Source organism: Sminthopsis crassicaudata, chromosome 4 (genome assembly GCF_048593235.1).
Source record: "Sminthopsis crassicaudata isolate SCR6 chromosome 4, ASM4859323v1, whole genome shotgun sequence".
NCBI lineage: Eukaryota > Metazoa > Chordata > Mammalia > Dasyuromorphia > Dasyuridae > Sminthopsis > Sminthopsis crassicaudata.
The window spans coordinates 366984566-367011714 of NC_133620.1; the positions used below are offsets into that span (position 1 = coordinate 366984566).

Here is a 27149-nt window from a genome sequence, read left to right on the forward strand (position 1 = left end):
TTCCTGAAGCTCTACTGTAGGGATTTTTATGCATCATCTGGAATTTCTATTGATCAGCACCTATTGAGTTCCAGGTACTATTGGATATACAAATAATGATACAAACTTTGCTTTTCAGGAATACATAATATAAAGTACAAAGTAGATTGAGGGTTAATTAAGAAAGGGCTCATAGTTGTAGAAGGGGGTGCATCTTGAAGTAGTAAGGGATTCTACCCCACTTTGGTGGAGTAGGTTGGAAATACAAAGTCATAGGCATGTCTTGTATGAAAAACAGCAGAAAGGCAAATCTGATAGGCAGGATTATCAAGTTGAGGAGGGAGAAATAAGCTATAATGATACTGGAAAGATAGGTTGGAGCTAGGTTGCCTTCATAAAAGCAATAGGGAACCTCTAGAGTGTGAGTACAAAAAACAAAATGGAGGATGCATTTGAGGCAGGAAAATTCAGTTAGGAAGCCATTGCAGTAATTTAGGTGAAAAGTGATGAAGGGGGGCAGCTAGGTGGCGCAATGGATAGAGCACCAGCCTTGAATTCAAGAGGACCTGAGTTCAAATTTGATCTCAGACCCTTAACACTTCCTAGCTGTGAGGAATACAGAGAGGCTTGGAGAGACATCAACTGATGCTGAGTAAAATGAATAGAACCAGAAGATCGCTGTACACTTCAATGTTGTATGAAGATGTATTCTGATGGAAGTGGATATCTTCAACATAAAGAAGATCCAACTCACTCCCAGTTGATCAATGATGGACAGAGAAATAACTACACCCAGAGAAGGAACACTGGGAAGTGAATGTAAATTGTTAGCACTACTGTCTATCTACCCAGGTTACTTATACCTTCGGAAGCTAATAATTAATGTGCAACAAGAAAATGGTATTTACACACATATATTGTATCTAGGTTATATTGTAACACATGTAAAATGTATGGGATTGCCTGTTATCCAGGGGAGGGAGTAGAGGGAGGGAGGGGAAAATTTGGAAAAATGAATACAAGGGATAATGTTATTAAAAAAAAATTACTCAAGCATATATACTGTCAAAAAAACTTATTAAAAAAAAAAAAACCACTTCCTAGCTGTGTAACCCTGGGCAAGTCACTTAACCCCAGCCTCAGGGGAATAAAAAAAGAAAAGTGATGAAGGCCTTACTCTAGGAATATACTGGACATTTGCAGTCTGCTAGACCAAACACTAACTATAGGTCATGCAATTGCTATGTCCAACTTAAATCTTTGCAGAAGCTCATTAAAATACTTATCTTAATGCTTCAGTGATAAAACATGCTATGTTTAAAACACAAGTGAACAAGAACTGTTCTTCCTTATATTAGAGCTTCATTTTTATTAAAGGGCAGCTAGGTGGCATAGTGGAGAAAGTACTTGCCCTGGAATCAGGAGGATGGATCTGAGTTCAAAATCTGGTCTCAGACACTTACTAGCTCTGTGTGGCCCTGGGAAAGACATTAATCCTGTTTGCCTTAGTTACCTCACCTGTAAAATAAACTAAAGAAGGAAATGAAAAATCACTCCAGTGTCTTTGCAGAGAAAACCCCAAATGGAGTAGAATTGGACACAACTAATTGATTAAAGAATTACATTAACATTTCAGTATTGTTTCCTTTGTAATGCTGTTTTTATTTTAGCTATTTAAAAATTCTAAGAAGAGTTCAAAGTTTAAGAATCCTATAGACATTTAAATTGCTTTGTAGAACCTGGTAGAGCTATTTTAATATCTTGCTTTATAAACTGTGTATACTTAGGAACTAGGTTTTTGTTCTATAGTCAGACTAAAACAAATTCCACAGGATCTTGAATGAATGAATGAACTGGCACCACACCTTTTTAAGGAGCTGCAGTCTTCCAGGTGTATAATGGCCATGTACTAAGGTGGTTTCTACTTGCTGAAACACATAGTTGTGGTCAAAGTTTAAATGAATATAGTAGTCTTTTTTTTGTCTGATATTTCCTAGACTCTTTTAGAAACAAAATAAAAGACCTATTTGTCCGATGTAATTTTTTTTTTTTTCAATAACAATTACTATTACTGTTACTGCTACTATTGCTATTACTACTACTTAAAGAGGCAACATTTCTTAGTGAATAGAGAACTGACTGGAAGTCTGAATTTTGATTCTGTTGGCTGTATGACTCTCCACAAATCATTTACTCTCTGTGTTTCTAAACTCTTAAGCCTAGAAGTTGAGAAAAAATTTTTCTTTTGATTGTAGGGGTGGGGGCGATGGGGGAAGGAAGGAAGAAAAATTTATAAACACAGGGATTGTATACCTGAAGTAAGTAATCATCAAACCTCATTCTATCAAATTACCATATGGTATTCTTATTCCTGTTTTACTGAACTTCTTAATGAGTAGCAGAACAAAAATTGAGGAATTGACTTTTCCTTTATTGGAGGGAGGCAGTACAATAGGAGAGAAGAGACAGGGCTTAGTTTGTAGGCTGAAAATTCTACCTGGACTTTTTGTCTACACTTTACTTATAAGGCTCACAATTCTGAAATTTATCTAGTTGCTTTGACTCAACTGTTTGCTGTTGGTCTGCATATAAAGAAATGAGACTTGACTGTCATAGTTCAGATAAATACTTGATAGGTACTTTTAATTGAGAATGAAGTGTATACTTTGCCTTATTGCAATGAGAGCAGAAATTAGAGGTATGGTACATGTTTTCTTTAAAAATGACTTTGAAAAAAGTTCACTGGGAACAGCTAAATGGCTCAGTGGATAGAGCGATAACCCTGAATTCAGGAGGACATGAGTTCAAATGTGGCCTCAGATAGATACTTAACACTTCCTGGTTGTGTGACCCTGGGCAAATCACTTAACCCCATTTGCCTCAAATAAATAAATAAATGGAGCAACTTCTTTAAAACTAAAAAAGTTCATTTTTCAGATTTCCTGGCTATGGGGTAGGGTAGGGATAGTGTTTCTTATTTAGTAGATTAGGAAGTTAGTGAAATACTAGGTAAGAATTAGGAGATGCCGTCACATATTCTGAACCACAGGAGAAATATAAACCATTATAATTCATCCAGGCCTAATGCTTATATGGAAATAGAAACAAAGAGAAAAATTAATGGCTAATGTTGCTATAACTCTTCACATGTATTATTTTCACTAATTATCCTTATTTTGTCGATAGTGTTTTATTTTTCCAATTATTTGTAAAGATAGTTTTTTAACATTCAATTTTGTAAGATTTTGAGTTCCAAATTTTTTCACCTTCCTTCCCCCCATCTAAGACAAACAAATACGAAGTTATTGAAGTGTGAGAGAGAAAGTAGAATTTGACATACTCTCTTCAGTATATAAGCAAAGAACAAATCAAAGAAGCTTTTCTTAAAACCTTATTGTAGTAACTCATTTATAGTAGTGACAAATTTCCCACCTTCCCTCTTCCTTTTTCTCCTCCCTCCCTTATCCCTCTTTCTTCCTCTCCCTCTATGTCTGTGTGTGTGTGTGTGTGTCTCTCCCTCTCCCTCTCCCTCTCCCTCTCCCTCTCCCTCTCTCTCTCCCTCTTCCTGGGTGTGTGTCTCTATCTCTGTCTCTTCCCCCCACCTCCCTCCCCTCTCTTCCCTCCTCTGTCTCTCTCCTGCCTTCCCCCCATTTCTCTCAAAAAGCTGTGTCTACCCTTCTTGTACATACTAGAAAGTACAAGGGATACTCACTGGCCTGATCCCACCAATTGGCATGATAGTTTTGACTTGTTCTGATTCCATTTCTACTTCTTAGGTAGCTCTTCCCAAGGACTGATGTGGAATTTAATGTAATCACTTAAGTTCCAACTTTTCTCTTTCCTCCTTCCACCCCCTCCCCTAGATGGCAGGCAATCTCATACATGTTAAACATGTTAAAGTATATCTTAAATACAATATGTGTTCATATTTATACAGTTCTCTTGTTGCCCAAGAAAAATTGGATTCAGAAGGTAAAAATAAACTGGGAATAAAAACAAAGATGCAAGTAGTCTACATTCATTTCCCAGTGTTCCTTCTCTGGGTGTAGCTGGTTCTGTTCATCACTGATCAATTGGATTTCTTTTCAATTTCTTTTTTTTTTTTTTTTTCAATTTCTTTTTTAATTTAATTTTTTAAAGCAGAGATTTTTTTCTCTTTTTGTTTCAAATTCTTTCCCTCTCCATACTCCCTTTTCCATCCAATCTGAAGCAAGAAAAAAATCTTATGACTACATAGTCATGCAAAACAAAATTTCATGTTGGCTATGTTTGAAGGTTCAATCTATAGTAAGGCCATCAATTTTCTATTTGGTGGTGAATAACATTTTATCGCAACTCCTTTGAAATTGTGGTGGGTCATTGAATTACTCTTTTGTATTTTTTTCTCAACTACATGTAAACAAATTTAACATTCACTATTTTTTTATAATTTGTGAGTTCTAAATTCTCTCCTTTCTTTCCTTCCTGTACTTTGATAGAGATTATACATATGCAGTCATGTAACACATTTCCATATTAGCCATGCAAAAGAAAACACAGACCAAAAACAGCCCAAGAAACTGAGAATGTCTTGATCTTGTATCTGTTCTTTCTTTCTTTTTTTTTTTTTCATTTAATAGTATTTTATTTTTTCTCTCTTTTGTATAGTTTTTTTTTTTTTTTTTTGGTTGAGACAGAGTTAAATGACTTGCCCAGGGTTACACAGAGAAGTGTTAAGTGTCTGAGGCTGGATGGGCTGGTACTCTGTCCACTGTGCCATCTAGATAGCCTGTAAAGATAATTTTCAATATTCATTTTTGTAAGACTTTGTGTTCCAGATTCTTTTCCCCTTCCTTTTCTCTCCCTCTCCCCCAGGCAGCAAGCAGTATACATGTAACATAAATTTAAATATATTTCCATATTAGTCATATGAAAGAAAAATTGGAACAAAAGGGAAAGAAAAAAACAAAAAAAAAAATGAAAAAGTATACTTTGATCTGCATTCAATCTTCATAGTGGATATGGATATGAATTTTCTATCCCAAGTCTTTTGGAATTGTCTTAGATCACTGTATTGCTGAGAAGAGCTAAGATTGTCATAGTTGATCATCACACAATCTTGCAGTTACTATATACAGGGTTCCCTTGATACTACTCACTTCATTCAACATTAATTCATGTAAATCTTTCCAAGTTATTTTTGAAATCTGTTCATTTCTTAAAGAACTGTAGTACAACTTATTCAGCCATTCTCCAGTTGATGGGCATCCTCTCATTTTCCAATTCTTTTCTATTACCAAAAAAGCTGCTATAAATATTTTATAAATATAGGTCCTCTTCTTCTTTCCTTATCTTGATGGGGTATAGATAGTAGTGATATTGCTGGATGAAAGAGTATGCACACTTTAATAGCCCTTTGGGCATAATTCCAAATTGTTTTTTTGAATGGTTGAACTAGTTTCACAGCTCTGCCAACAGTACATTAGTATACTTGCTCATGTCACTTCTAGCATGCCATTTCCTTTTCTGTCTTATAGCCAACCAATCTAATGAATGTGAAGTGGTAACTCAAGAGATGTTTTAATTTGTATTTTTGTACTTATTAGTAATTTAGAGCGTTCTTTTTATTGATATTGATAGCTTGGGTTTCTCCTTTTGAAAACTGCCTATTCATATCCATTGACCACTTATCAATTGGGGTAAGACTCTTACTCTTAAAATTTTATTCAATTCCCTGTATATTTGAGAAAAGAGAGCTTTATCAGAAAAATTCATGGGGGACAGTCATAGTCACACTGCACAGACAGAGCATTGACCCTACTGTAGAAGGACCTGAGTTCAAATATGACCTTGCATTCTAGCTGTGTGACCTCGAGTAACTTAACCCCAGTTGCCTTATCAAAAAGAAAAAGAAAAGAAACTCTTGCTACAAAAATTTCACCCCCATATTCTTGCTTTTCTTCTGATTTTAGCTGCATTGTTTTTTGTTGGTATAAATTTTTTTATATAATCAAAATTATCCATATTGCTTTCTGTGAACTTTCCTATATCTTTGTTTGCTCATGAACTCTTCCTGCTCTACTAATTTCTTGTGATTATCATGTAAACTATGCACCTATTTTGATCTTATCTTGGTATCCAATGTGAGATAATGACCTGTGCCTAGTTTCTGTCATTTACATCTATATATAGTTTCTATATTCCAATTTTTTGTTTTTGTCAAATAGTTCTTTCTGAAATAGCTGGGATGTTTGGATTTGTCACAAACTATGCTTACTATCTTTACTAGCATTTATGTGTTCAAATCTAATGTGTTAATAAACCTCTTATTTCTTACCCAGTACTAAATTGTTCTGATGATTAGTATAATTCTTTATACTGTAGTAATAGTTTAAAATAGGCTCCCTTCCCTCTTCACTTTCTTCTCTTTTTTTTGACTCTTTTGATATTCTTGGCCTTTTGTTTCTCCAATGAATTTTATTTTTGTGTTTTCCTGACTCATTATATAAGTTAATGATAGCTTAGTTAGTATAGTATTGAATAATACTTAGATGTCATTTTCTCTGCCTTTCATGAGAAAAATGTTTCTGCAATTATTTAGAATGCTTTTATAATTGTAATTTGTAATTTTGTAACATAGCTCTTTTATGTCTTCTATGTATACTGTTTTATACATTATTCTGTTTCTTTTGGATTTTGTAGAGAATATAGAAAAATGTGGATTTGTTGAAGTCAATTGGTTAATATCTAATTCTCTACTTTATTTTTTCCTCAAAAAAGATTTCAAAGATTGGTATGCTAGTTTTTAATGTTCTTCACTGATCAATATAATTAATTGATCAACAACAAATTGTTTCCTCCATTCATATTATTGAGCCACATGATTATTATGGCATTTAAGGCATCCTAGAGCCTTTCTTCAGATATTTCATTGTTTCTCTTCCCTTAATAGGAAGATAAGGCCTCAGAAATGGAAGGGTTAGGGTAAGGCATTATACAATTAAAACGAGTGAGATTCTTTTTTTTGGGTCTTAACATCAGAGCAGGTTTGAGCATGGGTGTTTTCATGACTAATGGAGTCATGGATTCTGACAATTGGAGGAAGTTCAGAGGACCATTTTGTCTAAACTTTTATCACTCAAATGAGTTATTATTGAGCTTCAGGACTTTACAAGGAGAATAAACTCAATAATTCTCAAGGCAGTCCATTTTTCCATTGCGTGAAGATTAATCTTGTGAATAAGGAATATCTTGTGACCAAAATATTGTAAAGGAAATGAATTTAATAAGTAAATAAAGTGATCAGGTGCTTAAAAAGTCTTAGGTGTCCTAACATAGTGTTATCTTATAACTTAGTTATTCTGTAGTATAACTTGATATTGTCAACCTAAACATAATAATAGCTAGCATTTATAGAGCCTACTTATATGCCAGGTGCTGTATTTTAAAATATTATCTCATTTGCTAAGTACTTTAAAACATTATCGCATTTGAGTTTCACAACTACCTTAGGATGTAGTGCAAATATCCCTATTTTACTGTTGAGATAACTGAGGCAAATAAAAGTTGTAAGGTAAACAGATCACTGGCTAAGTCTGAAGCCAGTAGAATCCTGGCCTAGCATTCTATCCACTTCACCCGTAGGTGTCCCAAATTTAGGTGGTTCTCCATGACCAGCCACTGTTGTTCATTTGTGTACAACTCTTCATGACCCCATGATCCATACTGCACATGAAATTTTCCTGGCAAAGATGTAATTTACCATATCCTTCTCCAGTGGATTAAAGCAAACAGAGTTAAGTAACTTGCCTAGGGTTGCACAGCAAGTGAGTATCTGAGATCAAATTTGAACTTAGGCCTTCCTGATTCCAGTCCCAGTGCTCCATCCTGTGACCCATTTAGCTGCCTTTAACTAGGTATTATTCTCATGTAAATAACTATACTTTTATATATTCCAAAACTAGGTGTGACAGATCTCTTGATATCAATAATTATCATTTATTTTCATCGCCTACTGGAATTCAGGTTAGATTCTTTACAAAGGTTTTCAAAAATATACTAGACAGGGTCATAATACTTTACTCTTTCTAGCATCTCTATGTGTATCATCCAATAATGAACAGAATTTATTATTTTGACATTCTCCAAATAAAAGATTTCTCTATTTCTGCAATCTTCCTTTTCCCTCAAACCTATGCTTTTTCTGTATCTGTTAAGGTTCTTCCCAAGTGCTGTAAAGCATTTCTTGATCTACTTAGTTCCTTAATAATCCTTACATTGTTAGATCATGCACAACATCTTGCACTACTTTTTTATTATGTATGTTTTGTATTATACCTCAAATACACAAAGATAAGATGCTTGCCTCAACAGAGCTTCTTTAGGGGAGATCGTGTGTGTGTGTGTATGTGTGTATGTGTGTGTGTCTCCCTCCTAGACATTTAAAAGGTTTGAAGTTGTAGGAGATAACGGAGTACATGGAGTCCCTGTACATGAGAGATAAATTGATGACTTCGTATTCTAAAATGCCTTATCAGTCAGCAAGCTTACAAATTCATACTATGTGCTAGGTGGATATAAAAATGAAATAATGTTAGCCCTCAAGGAGCTTATATTCTGTGTGCATAGGGACAATTTGCATAAAATGATACTTGCAAAAAAAAAAAATGTAATCTTAAGAGATTACATTACATTACACTGGCAGCCTGGGATGGAGAGTAGGTAGGGAGATTCTACCAGCAATTCATGTAGAACCATGACTGTTAGCTGTGGCTCATTTTCACTATTTCTGATTTGTATTTGGATGGTTTTTAATTCTGTGTCAGTTTTATATATGGAACTGAATTTAGTGCCGCTGAGATTCTCTTAAAGCAGAAGCCATTATTACTTTTTGTCTCTCACTGCTTTGTTTGAAATCATGAAATCAGGGTAAGCAGCGCTCTAGCTATGGCAAATGAAAAACTATATGGTATCTGTCAATTTACAGTATTCAATTAAATATCTTTCTGGAATGACTTGCTAGTAGCAGTGGTATTTGTTATATAACTATTATTTTGCTGTGTGCTTCTATATTAATGGACCTGTTTTTTCTTTCAGCTCCAGAATCTGGGTATCAACCCAGCAAATATTGGCTTCAGTACTTTGACTATGGAGTCAGACAAATTCATCTGCATTAGAGAAAAAGTAGGAGAGCAGGCCCAAGTGGTAATCATTGATATGAATGATCCAAGTAATCCCATTCGTCGACCCATTTCAGCTGACAGTGCCATCATGAATCCAGCTAGCAAAGTAATTGCATTAAAAGGTATGAAGAATCAATTTTAATATTATAAATTCATCTCATTGAAAGTATAAGTTCATTGTTTGGGCTCTAGGCTTTAATGTAGTATACTTGTTAAATTTGACTAAAATGACACAGATTGGCAAAGATTAGGCCTAATGTTAGAAATATATCTGTCTGTGGACTTCAAAGATACTACAAAACATGATTGTTAACTACTGTTTAATACAAGTCTAATTGGATTTTTAGTTAGGTACAAGTGAGACTAAATTACTTTTGAGATCCTATCCAATTTTGAGTCTTATTTCTTTGTAAGACCCTAAGGCAAATTTAGAGTAAAAATATGCTGTAGATAGCTGTTAGTATAATTGGTCTGTATTACAGACAAACTCTTTTAATATGAAAAGACAGGAGATTGTCATTGGTAACTTCAGTTGAACCACTATTTTACATTCCTTGGAAGCTAAGATCATTTGACTAGATTTAAGAGGAAGAAATTTTCAAAGTGTACAGAATTTATAGAGCATGTAACAATTTTAAACAGACAAATTGTTTTAAATCTTGCAGTGTGAAAGTTGAAACTCTTCATCCAGTGGTTATAATTAGTCTTGCTGATTAAATTTAATTAGCTACATCTTAGATTCTTCCTCTTTGTTTCAAAAGCCCTTTCTGAAGTTACCTACTTTCTGCAGGTTCTAGGGAAGATACAAAGTCTAGATGAGTCACTGTCCCTATCCTCACAGACTTTATATTGAAGTGCCTTTTGAAGGTACTCAAATAATTTTCTTAGAATACTTTCTCTAACTTTATTGTTACTATTATATTTTTTAATGCTTTCTTATGTGTATGCAGATGGTGAGTTCTCAATTTAGATTGTATTAGTTATTGTCCTGTTCTATGAAAAGAAAATGTAATGAGTTGAAAAGGTTCCAGAGCTCATTACTATAGCATAGTAGATAGGCATTTTTATTGAATCTTTTTTTTTAAACTATCTGAATATAATCTTACGCTTTATATGAAGAAAACAATATCATATTAAGGTAGTTTCCTATGTAGTTAATTATATATTAACTTCAGGCTACTTTTTATAAACAGGACTATAACTATCACAATTTTTCCAAGTCTGGTTTTTGCCTTTAGTGTGCTTTGCATATTGTGTAGGATGGAAATAACATTTACATTTTAGGGAAAGCTTTTCTAAACTCTGTGGTTAGATGGCAGCAAGTATAAAGCTGTTTCTTCTTCTCTTGGGAAAAGAGCATCTTATAGGAGCCACATATTTTCTGGCCCAGAAATGCAGTCTTTGATACGTCACTGCTGTTTTTTTATTACATTTTAAGGACTTTGGGCTTTCAAATTAACTTTTAAATATGGGCCCTTATTCTGAAAACTTGCAACTAGTTTTGGAGACTTTTCAAACTCAAGGCACATTCCTTCCTTCTGGGACTAAATGTAAGCTGTCTTATTGGGGTGAAACTTGAACTTTATTCCTGCCTCCAGTATATTAACTATGTTCCTTGAAACCTTTCCTAACCCTTAAGTATATTATATCCTTCCTTGCATTTCTTTTTCCTTTTCCCTTTGTACTTTAAACCAAATAGATACAGCATGAATTCCTTTTCTTGGTATGAGTGACAAGGCAGAGTTTAAGTGGAACCTCTTTCTTCAAGAAGCAGCTTCCATAAATTTGGTCAGAGGGAGTATGCCAGTCTTAAAAGATCATATTGTATCGGTACATATACTTGTTCTGCTAGTACACGTAGAACTAAGTAGCTATCAATGGGAAAAAAAAAAAATTGGCTTCAAATCACAGTTATAAGGTTTACCTGTTTTCCATCCTTTTGTCGGAGTGTTGTGCTTTGTTAGTGTTGTCTCAATTCAAGGCTTAGATGGTTATATAATCAGATTATTAGAATAATCTAGGGTGGTAATCTTTAATTCTGTCTATATTTTGTCTTTGAAAAGTTAACTTTGCCAATACTAAATTAAAGCTTATAATACATTGGGTAGGAATAACTTAGTGCTTCAAATCTTTTCTGTAGAGTGTTAGACATTAACTCCTTGATGTTATTTTTGTGTTAAATTTTAATGATTCTACTATTTAGTGATAGTGTGGTAGTGCCTTTTCCATTGGATGAATGTGAAGCTACAGAAACTACAGTTTACCCTGAATCTTGGTTTTAAAATCTCCCTTTTTTATTTTAAAGCTGGGAAAACACTTCAAATATTTAACATTGAAATGAAAAGTAAAATGAAGGCTCACACCATGACTGATGATGTCACCTTTTGGAAATGGATTTCTTTGAATACTGTTGCCCTTGTTACGGACAATGCAGTCTATCACTGGAGTATGGAAGGAGAGTCACAACCAGTGAAGATGTTTGATCGGCATTCTAGTCTTGCTGGTTGCCAGATTATCAACTATCGTACAGATGCAAAGCAGAAGTGGTTACTTCTTACTGGCATATCTGCACAGGTATTCCAATTTTATATAGACTAGAAAGGAATAGAAGTCCTTTGTTCAGAATTCACTAAATTTCAAAAATAAGGCTTTTCTGAAGTTGGATTAATTTGCAGATAAATGGGAATAATTTGCTTACAGTATTGTTCCTTTTTTTTTTTTTTTTTTTTTTTCCTGAGGCTGGGGTTAAGTGACTTGCCCAGGGTCACACAGCTAAAAAGTGTTAAGTGTCTGAGACTAGATTTGAACTCGGGTCCTCCTGAATTCAAGGCTGGTGCTCTATCCACTGCGCCATCTGGCTGCCCCAATATTGTTCCTTTTGGTCTAAATTCCCTTTTTTTTATTTGGGGAAGTAAACAAAAATGATTATAAAGGATTCTAAGCCTGATGACTATCTAGGCTTAATTCATATGAGCCACAATATGTAATAAAAACAAATTGAAATGATGATAATTTTTGGTTTTTAAAATCAATATGCTTGCTTACGGGGATCCATTTCTATTTGAGTCTGATACCACCAATCTAGAACCTGTAACATAGTTAATTAGACATAGTTATATTCAACATATCAACTGCCTTTAAAAAAAAAAAAATTTAAGCCTAAATTATGAATTCTTTTACAAATTAGAGGTTATGTCAAAGAGTGAAGTATAGAGAGTTTTAGGGGCAGCTAGGTGGGTGGACTCTGGAGACTCGGGACATTAGTCATGATTCCATATGACCTTGAGCGAGATACTTAAATTTTTGTGCCTTGATTTTTCTCTCACCTGTACAATGAATTGAATTCATTATCTAATGTTCCTTCTGTGTCTAATATTCCATGAACCTATTCATCTTTCTTTGACAGGGTTATTTGAAATACATCATTAGGTTGCCATCTATAGAGAAAATACTGTTTTCAGTCCTAAATTGTTAGCAGTGAGGTATTAAGTCTGTCTTGAAAATGGTTCAATAACAGAAGAAATAGATCTCTGAAGAAATGGATTTCTGATGGTCATAAAATATTGTCATTGATTATTATGTTAATGAATTCAGGAATTAAGTTTTATTATGTAGTAGATTTCATCTTGTTAACCTGATTTTTTTGCAGCAAAATCGTGTGGTGGGCGCCATGCAACTCTATTCTGTAGACAGAAAAGTGTCTCAGCCCATTGAAGGACATGCTGCTAGCTTTGCACAATTTAAGATGGAAGGAAATGCTGAAGAGTCAACACTGTTTTGTTTTGCAGTAAGGGGGCAAGCTGGAGGCAAGGTAAACTTTGGCTTCTTGAAATGGAAATGAAAAAAAATATACAAACACTAAGCAAACAAATTTTAAAAAATAGAACTTGCTTAACTACTTGTCTTTATCTCCCAAAATTCACTCTTCCTTAATCCCTTAATTCCAGTGTTCCTGCAATTTAAAGCATATTTCTATCTGGTTATTGCTGACATTTTATTTCTTCTGATATCTATAAAATATTTGATCATTCTCTAGATGCTTTGAAACATCTTCTAAAAATTAGATGATTTGAATGCCTCTATTAAGTGATGACCATTAACTATGACAAATGTACTGTCACCAGCTTAAAGTAAGTTGCTAGAAATCTTTTTCTTGAGAGGAATCCAGAGGCATATTTTCCATTTAGATTTTAAATGATAGAATGAAAAAGTAGATTCATGACTTTTTTTGAATAAAAAGTCACTCTTGACATCTTGGGTAAAATAACTTTATGTAAGTGAAAGAACAAGATACTTTGAGTGACTTCTGTCTCTAATATACACATAATAGCTAGCATTTTACATAAAATATATTGTCTCTACAAATATCTTCCTATAAAGCATTCATTAACACTCTTTTGGGGGCCTCAGTGGTGGTTTTTGCCTTCTACTTTGTCTTTTGTAAAAAGATTTTTGAAGTGGTTTATTATAATAACTTTGAGTTTATTTAATAATTATATAATTTAATAATATAGTAATTAATGGATAAAATATTCTCATTCATTGCATAGATCAGATCTAGCACTCTTGAAAGAATTGAGATCTATTCTTGAATTTATTCACTATTAATTGCTTTATGTACTACAGGAAACCTTTTAAAAGCAAAACATTTCATTATTTCCATAACCAAAGGAACCTTATACTGCCTCTGAAAAAAGCCTCAAAGGATTCTTGCTTGGACTAGTTTTCAGCTGCATTCTGAGTTTGACTTTTAAGTTATACCTTTGTTTTTGTGAATTCCCAGTATTCTACCACTTTTTTTGTAAATGTAAATGCCAAAACCTAACTTGGAGTCCAAAATATATATAATTTTAAGGTGATCTAGGCTAGTGTTCCCTTCTACTCCTATAAGATGATCAGAAACTGACTCTAGTTCTCTAGCTATTTCCTTGGTTTTCAGTTGATATTTTTGTTTAGCCAAAAAAAAAAAAAAAAAAAAAAAAAAGGCAGACATCATGAGAATTCTTATGGAAATATGATTGTGTCTTGTTGAACAGTTACATATCATTGAAGTTGGCACCCCACCTACAGGGAATCAGCCTTTTCCAAAGAAAGCAGTAGATGTCTTTTTTCCTCCAGAAGCTCAAAATGACTTTCCTGTGGCAATGCAGGTATGTTAAGAGAATTTTGTTTTAAAGAAATAATTTTATTGATCTTTTTTTATATTGCCAAAATTTATCCCAGTATCTCTCCCCTAATCTTTTCCAGCGCACTCTCATGTAACCAAAAAATAATAATAATAATAAAATTAAAGGGTATGGAAAGAAAAAACAAAACAGCAAAACCAATTTATGCATATTAACTGAATTTAATGTTTTAAGTGACTTTTAAAAATTGTCCTCCTGATTATGAATTTAAGCTTGTTTCTTTTATATGATATATAGAAAAATGACCAATTCTGATCATTTTGGAAATGGTTGGATTAAACCAGTGGTCCTCAAACTTTTTAAATAGAGGGCCAGTTCACTGTCCCTCAGACTGTTGGAGGGCCGGACTATAGTAAAAACAAAAACTCAAACTCTGTCTTCGCCCCTCAGCTTATTTGCTATAACCCCCGCAGGGCATAGTTTGAGAACCCCTGGATTAAACACTTAAATTTTGTCAAAGTTCTGAAAAGAAAGTTTCTACAAAATAAAGCATGCTCTGTGACCTGATTTCAATTTAAATTTTTTTTTTTTAAAGTGTTAATTTTCTTTATACAGATCAGTGAAAAACATGATGTGGTATTCTTGATTACCAAGTATGGCTATATCCACTTATATGACCTGGAGACTGGTACCTGCATTTACATGAATAGAATCAGTGGAGAAACCATCTTTGTTACTGCACCTCATGAAGCAACAGCTGGAATTATTGGTGTAAACAGAAAGGGACAAGTAAGGAATCTGTCTATAATCTTTGAAGAGCAAAGACACACAAACCTAGTAGATAGTCTTGAAAAGTGATTATTTCCCTGCAGAAAATACCACATTACTATACAAAATACATTATTCTATAATATTTAAGTTACAGTGAAAACTTTTTCCTACTACTAGTTTATATTTTTTAAATTAATACTAAATATTTAAAGAAAACTGATGTTTTTGTTAAGTATCATGGACTAACCTAGATACTAAATGTTTCCATCTACTGAATCATCTAGCTACTCCTCCAATTCATTTTAATTAAGACCTCAGTAGGCATACTTAAAATTTTTAACTCACTTTGAACTTTGGTTAAAACTTGAATTTTTTAGTCTATTATTTGATAGAATCTTGGATCTCAGGATTCTTCCTTTGTTTTTCTCAAAACTAATAGATAAACATATGACTTACATCTCATTAAGGAATAGTTTGTAAACTAATCTTAGTTGACTGCTTTACTTTTTCAGCATTTTCTCCTTTTTATAACTGTTGGCTGTATTATGGGTGATTATATTTTTCTGTGATTCCCTTACTCTGAGGCTAAATAGCATGTGGATGTTTAAAATAGTGAATTTCTTTTAAAATAGACATAGATTTGTCTGTCCAGCTATCTTAATACTTCAAAACAAATCTCCCCATAAGCTACATTCCACCTCCAATCCTCAACAGTTAATGAGCTCTGAAATATATAACATAAATATATAACAGAGCTCTGAAATAACTTTGATTAGTCTTGTTTTCTCTTAGTTTTAAATTAACTTGATTTATATTGTAACCATTGTATAAATATGTTTATATGTTATTGTCTTGGTTCTGTCAATTAATACAATATTAAGTGCCTATTATGTACCTGGTGCCAGGAGTACAAATGTAAAGAATGAAATAATGTCTGTTTGCAAAGAACTTATATATTCCAAAGCCCTGTATATTTTATTTTGCATCATTTCATAGAAGTCTTCCAATGTTTTGGAGAAACCAGTCTTGATATTTTAGGGGCATCAGTAGTAATGTATTTTAAGTTTTGTTAAAATAACCTATAAAGTCAGGAGGACCTGAGTTCAAATGTAGCCTCAAACACTTAACACTTCTTGGATGTGTGGAAGTGCAAGTCACTTAACCCCAATTGCTTCAGCAAAAAATAAAATAAATTAAATAACTTATAAATTTTATAGGATTGGCATTTTGTATTTGATGTAGAAAGTATAAGTTGAAAATAGGAAGGTTAGAATTTAATCTCATCTTTAGATACAGGAGTAGTAATAATGGAGGGAGAAGAGGAAGAGAACAAATAATATTCTGCTTTCTTTTTAAAAATAGATTTTTGATGTGAGGCAAATATGCATATCTTGAAACACAGCATCCATTTTGCAGAATATCTTTCCTGTAGTAATAGGCTACTTTAATGATGAAGTCAGGGGGCAGCTAGGTGGTGCAGTGGATAGAGCACCACCCCTGAATTCAAGAGGACCCGAGTTCAAATTTGGTGTCAGACACTTAACACTTCCTAACTGTGTGACCCTGGGCAAGTCACTTAGGAAAAAGAAAAATAAAAAAATAAAATAAAGAAGAAGTCAGGCTAATGTTAATTTTGTTAATCTTTTTTAGTTGAAAAGGAAAAAATATGTGAAATACTGGTGGATAATTATTATGTGTTTGATTCTTATAAGCAGTGTTCAGTTTTCTGATGTACTGCTAGTTGTGGGAATTGGAAAAGTGGAACCTTAACATCTGCTAGTGCAGTACCATGCCCTTTTGGATCATATTCTGATAGTTTAGATTAGTAGGCCAAGGATGATAACATTACTAAGGTGGCCCAACCAGTGCCACAGAGTTGGTGGAATGTGTTAGGAGCAGTTAAGCTTATGAAGTGTGGAGAGAGAATACAACATAAATATAAAGAAAGCAAGTATGAACAAAATAACTTATTTTGGTGGGGGACCCACTAAGCATTTGTGGGCTAGAGAGGTCTAAGAATAGATTTGATATAGGAGATAGCACTTAAGCTAAATTGAAGGAAACCAGGATTTAATGAACATAACTCTTTTCATCTGACTTGAATTAAATTGTTCCATAACTTACTGTTGGGCCATTTTAAAAACTTTATTTATTTATTTGTTTTTTCTGTTGGGCCATTTTAGAGGCAAAAGATGAATTTAAAGTATCTGGAGCTTAGTCTAAATAAGAAAAAATTATGGGCTGGTCAATTATAAGGAAATACAGAACTTTGATTTGACTTTGTCCAGTTTAATAGTCAAGACTACTAAATAAAGAACCATGACATAAACTTCTTTCAAAAGGATTCATTTTACTCCCAATTTCAGATTTTCCCAATACTTTTCTTCTCTTTTCCAAATAACTAATTGTGTTGAATCCTAATTTCATTAACGAGTAAGAAAAATACTAGTACTATCTAAATATATTTAGAATAGTTGTTTTACAAAGCACTCAATTATCTGTTTAACATTTTTAAATCATAGGTCCTATCAGTGTGTGTGGAAGAAGAGAATATAATTCCTTATATCACCAACGTCCTACAGAATCCTGATCTGGCTTTGCGAATGGCTGTGCGTAACAACTTAGCTGGAGCTGAAGAGCTTTTTGCTCGGAAATTTAATGCTCTCTTTGCACAAGGGAATTACTCAGAGGCAGCAAAGGTGGCTGCTAATGCACCAAAGGTAAATTTTGGGGAAAAACACATTGAAATTGGCCAAAACATTTATATGCCTTTCAAATACCTTTCATTGTTGGTCATATATTTTGGCTGTATGGGTTTAATTAGGTTTTTTTGGTAGTCATTTTCTTAGTGAAATAATATAGACCATTATATTCATATCCTGCAATTTATTCAGCTATTCCATCCACTACTTCCCATTGGCGAAAGTTTTAAAATTCCTACAAAAAAAATACCATGTATCTGCGCGACCTTTTCATTTATCTTTGACTTCTTTGAGTTGTATTTGTTACAGTAGCAAAAGACATGAACAGTCTAGGTAATTTTCTAGCATACCTCTAAATTGAGCTTATTCAACAGTTCTTAGAAACAGTTTTGCTATATTTGCTTGGGGTCTCACTATCCCTAAAATATGGACTCTTTAGATCATTATTATCTTTGCCAATTTTTCATTCCTATTTACTTTTGAGAATTTGCTTCAGACTCTTTTAGCTTAGCATTATTACTATAGGTTTGTTTGCTGATATCATTACTTTTAATTCAGAAAGGGTTTGATTTATACCTAATATACTATGAATTTCTAGAATTTAAGAAAACCAGAGCAATATCTGTTCACAGTTGAAGATGAATACTGATAATCTTCACCTGGAAAAAAATTCACTTTGTTCTAGTTGTCATCAATTTGACTAATTGAATAAAACTTTTAGAAATGAAGAGATTTAGAGAGGATCTAATCTAATCCCTTCGTTTTTTTTTTCTTTATAAAAATGTTTCTTTAATTTAAAAAAATATATATCTTTCTCACTTCCCATCCTTCTGAAGTTAGAAAAACATGACTGTGGTATAATCATATTTGGAAATGTACCTTACTTTATAGTTTACCACTTCTCTCCTGAGAGGTGTAATAAACACTTAGGTCTATAATTCCTCTAAAATTATGATTGTTTATGGTATTGGTTAGAACTCTAAAGTCTATTGTTATTTTCCTTTACTGTGGTATAAATTGTTCTAGTTCTTGTTTACATGGCTGTATTCTATCCATTCATAGATATCATAAGGTTTTTTTTTTAAACTTCATATTAATAATTTCTCTTCTCTTCTCTTCTCTTCTCTTCTCTTCTCTTCTCTTCTCTTCTCTTCTCTTCTCTTCTCTTCTCTTCTCTTCCCTTTTCCTTTTCCTTTTCCTTTTCCTTTTCCTTTTCCTTTTCCTTTTCCTTTTCTTTTCTTTTTTTTTTTTTTACAATATAAGAATACTGGATTATATTCTTGTCCCAGTCTTTCCCTTTCATTGTTTCTCCAATCACTTGCCTTTTTTTTTTTTGCTACTTTATAGAGGAGGAAAGTCAGTCTTAATAAGATTGAATCTAAACAGATTGCTTCTGTGTTGGTATTTATCCTGTCATGATTTACTCAGGTTCATGTGCTTTAAATGTAAATAATGTACTTTTGTACACATTGGTACAGTATACTTACCTGTCTTTATGCTTTATGAATATATTTAGTGTTTCAAGCACACTAAAATTAGAACATTAATTAGTTTAGTCAGTTCATAGTCCTGATATGTCTGTAAGAGTGAGTGGTACTTGTCACAGATTTATACTTGTATCATATTCTTAGAGTTGTTTAAGCAAAGAACTTGTAAATGGAAAAAATAATTTTGTTCTAAATTGTCTTTCTTAAAGGGAATTTTACGGACTCCAGATACCATTCGTCGGTTCCAGAGTGTTCCAGCACAACCAGGTCAGACTTCACCTCTCCTCCAGTACTTTGGAATCCTTTTAGATCAAGGCCAACTGAACAAATATGAATCCTTAGAACTCTGTAGGCCTGTGCTTCAACAGGGGCGCAAACAGCTGCTAGAGAAATGGTTAAAAGAAGATAAGGTAAGAGTTAACATATATTAGTTTAACTAAATTAAATGCTTCTATTAATAGATTGCACTCAAAATGAATGCCTAATATATTTCTAGAAAACACAGAAGCACATAGTGCATGGAATGGTTAGAATTATTATCATAGTAACTAATACATGTGGCTAACTTATGGAATCTGAAATCTCCTTATTGAATTCTTACACTATTTTACTGGAGAAGTATGGTCTTTACTTCCAGGAAAAATACATAAGATGGTAGAAATCTTAGGGCAATTTAGAATCAGATTTGTGGACAGAGCAATATATACTGCCCATTTTTAGAGAACAAAACCTTATCTTAACATTCACAGAAATTTCATCCTTATATATTTGTCATAGCTTATTTTCCTTATTAAAATTGAGATTTAAACATAAAACTGGTCATCTCTTACCATTTAAGTTTGCTAATAATGGAAAGGCTAATGGATATGGATATTATAGAAAATAAAGTTGTTATAGAACTATAGAAGCATTGATATCATTCTTTCCATTAGTCCTCCAATACTCATCACTGCCAGCAGTCAAGTCATATTTCTAATAGTGAGAAGCATAATACCAGGAGCTCTTTGGAAGATGAATCACTTTTGAGGATAATACAGGCTACAGTAGTTTGCTTTTTTTTTTTTTTTTTTTTTTTTTTTTTTTTTTTTATAGATTTTTACTCAGTCATTTTGAAAGAACTTAAAGTGAGTTTTGGGTTTTGTTTTTGTTTTTGTTTTTTTTTAACCTTTTATTTTCTTTCTTTTTTATTCATTTTTCCAAATTATCCACTCCCTCCCCCCGATGTCAGGTAATCCCATACATTTTACATGTGTTACAATATAACCTAGATACAATATATGTGTGTAAATACCATTTTCTTGTTGCACATTAATTATTAGCTTCTGAAGGTATAAGTAACCTGGGTAGATAGACAGTAGTGCTAACAATTTACATTCGCTTCCCAGTGTTCCTTCTCTGGGTATAGTTATTTCTGTCCATCATTGATCAACTAGAAGTGAGTTGGATCTTCTTTATGTTGAAGATTTCCACTTCCATCAGAATACATCCTCATATAGTATTGTTGTTGAAGTGTATAGTGATCTTCTGGTTCTGCTCATTTCACTCAGCAACAGTTGATTTAAGTCTCTCCAAGCCTCTCTGTATTCCTCCTGCTGGTCATTTCTTACAGAGCAATAATATTCCATAACCTTCATATACCACAATTTACCCAACCATTCTCCAATTGATGGACATCCATAACCTTTTATTTTCAAAACATATGTATGGATAATTTTTCAACATTGACCCTTGCAGAACCATTTTCTTCTTCCTTCCCCCACTCTCTCCCTTAGATTGCAAACAGTCCAATATATGTTAAACTTGTGCAATTTTTCTATATGTATTTCTATAGTTATTGTTCTGTACAAGAAAAATCGGACCAAAAAGGAAAAAAAATTGAGAAAGAAAACAAAATACAAGTAAAAAGAATGAAAAATACTATGTTGTGATCCACACTTAGTTCTCATAGTCCTCTCTCTGGGTGCAGATGGCTCTCTTCATCACAAGACCATTGGAACTAACCTGAATCATCTCATTATCGAAAAGAGTCTTGTCCATCAGAATTGATCATTGTCTAATTTTGTATGTACAGTGATGATTTGGTTTATAAAACAATAAGGTAGAGGTAGTATACAGATTTATTGATAACATTTTAAATTTTCTTGTACGTTAAATGAATTTGTTCTTGAAGCACTTTCCTTTAAACTTGGTCATTCAACCCACTACTGTTCTTTTCTCAACTACAAATCACAGTAGTTATTTATCTTTGCAGAAAATCCTATGCTATATAAACAGGATCTTACAGAAAATAGATAACTTTTGTTTTCCAGGCCAAAGAAGTCTTCCTTAATTAACAGCTAAAACATGAGGATTTTTTCCCCCCAGTTTCAAATACTTCAGTCATAGGACAAATCTATTAATGCAGTACATGTATACAAGGAGTAAGCCCACATGCATTATATTTTTTTGGTTGCAAATGGGTTCCTTTTTATCCTATTTTTGAAGATGCAGGTTCCTTAAAAAAAAATCAGTTTCTTCTACAGACCAGTCTAGTTTTGAATAAGCAGGTTGTCGTATTTAATTTTCAGGACAGCTATTGGAAAATACATCAAAGAAACACTTTTTCCTTCAAATATCATCCATAGTAAATGATCAAAGCATATGAATGGATAATTCTCAGATGAAGAAATTAAAACCATTTCTAGTAATATGAAAAGGTCATTTGATCAGAGAAATGCAAATTAAGATAACTCTGAGATACCACTACACACCTCTCAGATTGGCTAAGATGACAGAAAAAGATAATGATGAAGTTGAAAGGATGTGGGAAAACTTCGACACTGAGATGTTGGTGGAATTGTGAATGGATCTAACCATTCTGGAGAGTAATTTGGAATTATGCTCAAAAAGTTGTCGAACTGTGCATACCCTTTGATCCAGCAGTGTTACTACTGGATTTATAATCCCAAAGAGATCTTAAAGGAAGGAAAAGGACCCACATGTGCAAAAATGTTTGTGGCAGCCCTCTTTGTAGTGGCAAGAAACTAGAAACTGAGTTGATGCCCATCATTTAGAGAATGGCTGAGTAAGTTATGGTATATGAATATTATGGAATAATTTTATTCTGTAAGAAACAATTGGGACACCTAGGTGGCACAGTGGATAGAGCACCAGCCTTGAAGTCAGGAGGACCTGAGATAAAATCTGACTTCAGACACTAAACACTTCCTGGCTGTGTGACCCCAACTCAGCAAAAAAAAAAAAAAGAAAGAAAGAAATGATCAGCAGGATGATTTTAGAGAGGCGTGGGGAGAGATTTGTTTATAATATAAACTGATGCTGAGTGAAATGAGCAGAATCAGGAGATCATTATACAACAATATTATACGATAATCAGTTTTGATGGACATGGCTCTCTTCAACAATGAAATGATTGAGATTAGTTTCAATGATCTTGTGATAAAGAGAGCTATCTGCACCCAGAGATAGGATTGTGGGAACTGAGTGTAGATCACAATATAACATTTCACTTTTTTTTTTTTTTTTTTTTTTGGTTCACTCATATTTTGTTTTCTTATTCATTTTCTTTCCTTTTTGATCAGATTTTTCTTGTGCAGCAAGATAATTATATAAATGTTTACTTATATTGGATTTAACATTTTAACATGTATAGCATATTGAATTGCTTGCTATCTAGGGGAGGGAGTGAAGAGAAGGAGGGGAAAATTTGGAATACAAGGCTATACAAGGGTCATTGTTGAAAAATTATCCATTCATTATGTTTTGAAAATAGAAAACTTTAATTAAAAAAAAAAAGAAAAGGGGGCAGCTAGGTGGCGCAGTGAATTCCTCCTTGAATTCAGAAGGACCTGAGTTCAAATCTGGTCTCAGACACTTAACACTTCCTAGTTGTGTGACCTTAGGCAAGTCACTTAACCCCAGCCTCAAAAAAAAAAAAAAAAGAAAGAAAGAAAAAGAAAAGGAATAAATGTAGATTGAAGGTGGAAAAAACCAAATATCCATAATTTATTGCATAGAATAATCAACCCTTTCAGAGTATATATTTGAGAACTTTGCACAAATTTTGTGGGCTTGTTGAAGGTTCTTAAGTGACTGTATAAATAAATTTCAGGAAGAAATTTTTGTTCTAAGATTACTTTGCCTGATTTAAATACTAATTTCTTTTTAGTTCAAAGTAAAGTACTTTGGCATGGATGGGCCGATATTTTTTAATAGCATAGAATTGCCCTATGCTGTGTCCTATAGCATCTTATTTGTAAAGAACCTTACTTTTCGTGGACTATTTGTGTTATAGAAATGATTTCTCCAATAATACATTTTACATTATAACTCTTCACACCTTGTACAAATGATTGTCTTAAGCATGCAATGTATTTAGATAGCATAGGGTGGAGCTATGCACATTTTAGACTATAGACCTACATCTAGATTTAAAAATGTGTTTTGGCAATCCATGTGTTTTCACAGTAATATTTCTAACATTAGTTTCAAGTATATAGCATTAATTACATAAAGAAATGTACATCTAAACACATTAATCCATTTGCAAAGCTCTTCATATACATTTTTAGTTTTGTTTTCCATTGGATTGTATTATCTGCAGAGATTCATTCAGAGCTGTTTGGTATATGATTCATAATCATTTCAGCCATATCAGTTATTGCTACTTAGAGTCATTGATACATCTACTACTGAATAAGACTTTTTATTCTTAGCAGTTCTGTAGGTAGCCTTATTTATATGATGCAAGTAATACTTCTGATGTCTTCTGATTTACGAATTCATATGCTTTATATATATCCAATGTAGTATGTCAGCTTAGATACCTTAATTTATGTTAACAATGATTAATTGTAACTGTGACAGTTCAGTATTTGGTAATTGAAATTTATCCTTTATTGTACATATCATCATAGGATAGCTATGCTATATTTACTATTAGTTGGATTTAATTTGCTGTGGTTTACTTTTGACTTGATTAGACTTTGTTATTGAAATAGATGTTTATGTCGGAATTGTATTTTAAAACATTTTAAAATTTTGTGCTTTCCTTGAGAAGATTTTATCCCACAGTTTAGAAAACTGTTCTGAGACTCAGATCAATTGAATTTCTCTCTCTCTTTTTTCCCCCTTCTCTTGGGCAGCTGGAGTGTTCAGAAGAATTGGGTGATCTAGTAAAGTCTGTAGACCCTACATTGGCCCTTAGTGTGTACTTAAGGGCTAATGTTCCAAATAAAGTTATCCAGTGCTTTGCAGAAACAGGCCAAGTACAGAAGATTGTACTGTATGCCAAAAAAGTAAGTTAAATGAAATTCAATTCATTCCATTTGTCATAGGTTCATATAATTTTGATTCAGTGAAAATAAAGTGACATGTGTTGAATTAATTTTAACAAAGTAAGATTAGTTTTCTGAAAATTATAAAATATCTTTAATAATTCAATTTGTGATACCTTAAAACTTTAAAAATTACTTTCTACTATGAAATAGAAAGTATGGTATTAACATTTTATATAAAAGATTAATTAAGGCTAATTGACAAAGTCAGTGCTGCACAGCTGAAAAGTTATTTGAATTGGGACTGTTGATTTTTTTCCACTTGACTGGAGGAAGTACAGTGGACTTCTTAGTTTGGAATGATAACCTTGGCAGCCATGGGCTCCACCTTCCTTCTGGACATGAAGATCCAGAGAAATGTTCTAAGCTGTGTCTAGTTTCTCTGACTTATATTAATGCTGATCATGTGAAAATGAATTCGGCTGGTTTGCTTTATAAAAGATTTTCTAAGCAAAATCAATATTTACAGAATTTTAGAAAACTTTTAAACTTTTACTTAGGCATTTACTTAAGCATTGTAGACTGTTTACAATTTGTACTTCTTAATTCATCAAAGTAAATAAACTAAAGGCTTTTATGTGGAAGAAGAATCTTGATGTGCCAGTGTTTATTGGCTTAAGTTGTGTGTTTTAGATTTTTTTCAATAAGTTGCAATTAAAATTTCTTGGGGGTTTGGGTTTTTTTTTCTTTTTTCTTTTCTTTTTTTTTTTTTTTTTTTTTTTTTGGTTAACATTGTAAGTTATTTTTTATGCACTTTTTTTCTTTAAATTTTGAGTTCCAAGTTCTCTGTCTCCCATATTCTCCCTACATTTACTGAGAAAACTAACACTATATCATTTATATATGTAAAATCATGCAAAATATTTCAGTAGTAGCCATATTTAAAAATAAAAAAAAGATAAGAAAAATAAAGTAAGAAAATTATACTTTACCCTCAGTGTTCATCATTCTCTCTCTGGAGCTAGATAGCATTTTTTTTTTTTTCATTATCAGTTTTTTGTAATTGTCGGATCATTATGATTGATCATAATAGCCAAGTTTTTCCACAGTTGATCATCATTACAACATGGCTCCTTAATGTATACAATGATCTTCTGATTGTTATTTCTCTTTACATCAGTTCATATAGTTCTATGTTTTTCTTAAACACCCCCTTTGTTATTTCTTATAGCACAATCCATCAGTTATATGAGACAACTTATTCAACATTTTCCAATTAATAAACATTCCCCTTATTTGCAATTCTTTGCCACCACAAAAAGCTGCTCTAAATGTTTTTGTACATATAAGTTCTTTTCCTTTTTCTTTGATCTCTTTGGGATTACATACCTAGTAGTGGTATTACTCAGAAAAAGGGTCTGCACAGTTTTTTAACCCTTTGGGCATAGTCACAAATGATACTTAAGAATGTTGGACCAGTTGACTTTGCCATCAGTATTTAATTAGCATACCTTTTTTTTTTCCCTTATCCACTCCAGAATTTCTCTAAGTATAAGGTGGTATCCTATAGTTGTTTTAATTTACCTTTCTCTCATCGATAAAGATTTAGATTATTTTTTCATGGTTTCTTCTAAAATCTGTCTTTTGACTCTCAATTGAAGAATGACCCTTAATTTTATAAATTTGACTCACTTCTATACTTTGTCATTATTTCTTATATATGGATTATAAGAAAAATCTGCTATAGAAGTAGGTCTCATTTTACTTTTACTTTGTCTTCTGAGATCTTGATTTTTTTGTTGTTTGTTTGTTTGTTCAGCTAAAGCATTTTAGATTCTTCTCCCTCCAGTCTTCTAACTTCTTTTTATTTCAAGTGGTGTCTCTTGTAAACTTTATAATTTTGGATTCTGTTTTCTAATCCATTCTGCTATTTTCTATTTTATGGATGAGCTTATCTCATTCACATTCAGTTAATGATCACTAACAGCATATTTCCCTTCATCTCATTTTCTTGTTCTATTTCTCATCCTAACCCTCTTCAAAAGTCTGTGTTGCTTGCCTCTCTTAATCCACCCTTCTTTTTATCATTCCCCCTATTTTCTTTCTCTTACCTCCCTCCCTCATAGTTTTCTATTGGGGAAGTCACATTTCTATCTACAAGGGGGTGGGGCGGGGCGGGGCTCTTTGAACCACCATTCTGATAAGAGATTCGAGCATTATCTCTCTTCCCTTTCTCCCATTTTCTCCTCCATATTGAAAGCTCTTGCTTGTCTTTTATGTGTGAAAATTTTCTCTATTCTACCTCTCTCCCTCAAGAGTTCTTCTCTTGAATGGAATTTTGTACTGTTTGGCCAATTCTGGTTTTTAAGGTGATATTTTCTGAAACATTTCTTTGTACTTCTTTTACCAAGTTGTTAATTACTCATTTTATAATTTTCTTGCATCATCTTCATTTCATTTCTCAATTTTTCCTCTACCACTATTAAGCTTTCATCAATTCTTCTAGGAATTCTAGTGTAGTCTGGGTCTAACAAGCATTTTTTTTTTTTTTTTTTGGTAGCTATTTTCACATTGTAGTTTCACATGTATTTCATTTCACAATGTAATCACATTTGTCTTGGTCTTCTGTGCCATCCAAGTTGTAGCG

At 32.9% G+C, this 27149-nt stretch overlaps 1 protein-coding gene across 1 annotated transcript in view; it reads left to right on the forward strand.

Moving 5' to 3' along the window:
* The window catches only part of CLTC (clathrin heavy chain), a 76404-nt gene that overhangs the window by 16898 nt on the left and 32357 nt on the right, over window positions 1–27149 (forward strand). The window contains exons 2-9 of the mRNA XM_074261964.1: window positions 9055–9262; window positions 11446–11714; window positions 12790–12951; window positions 14177–14290; window positions 14882–15055; window positions 17560–17757; window positions 19436–19636; window positions 24371–24523. Of these exons, the coding sequence (XP_074118065.1) occupies window positions 9055–9262; window positions 11446–11714; window positions 12790–12951; window positions 14177–14290; window positions 14882–15055; window positions 17560–17757; window positions 19436–19636; window positions 24371–24523 (1479 nt within the window). The remainder of the gene's footprint in view (window positions 1–9054; window positions 9263–11445; window positions 11715–12789; window positions 12952–14176; window positions 14291–14881; window positions 15056–17559; window positions 17758–19435; window positions 19637–24370; window positions 24524–27149) is intronic.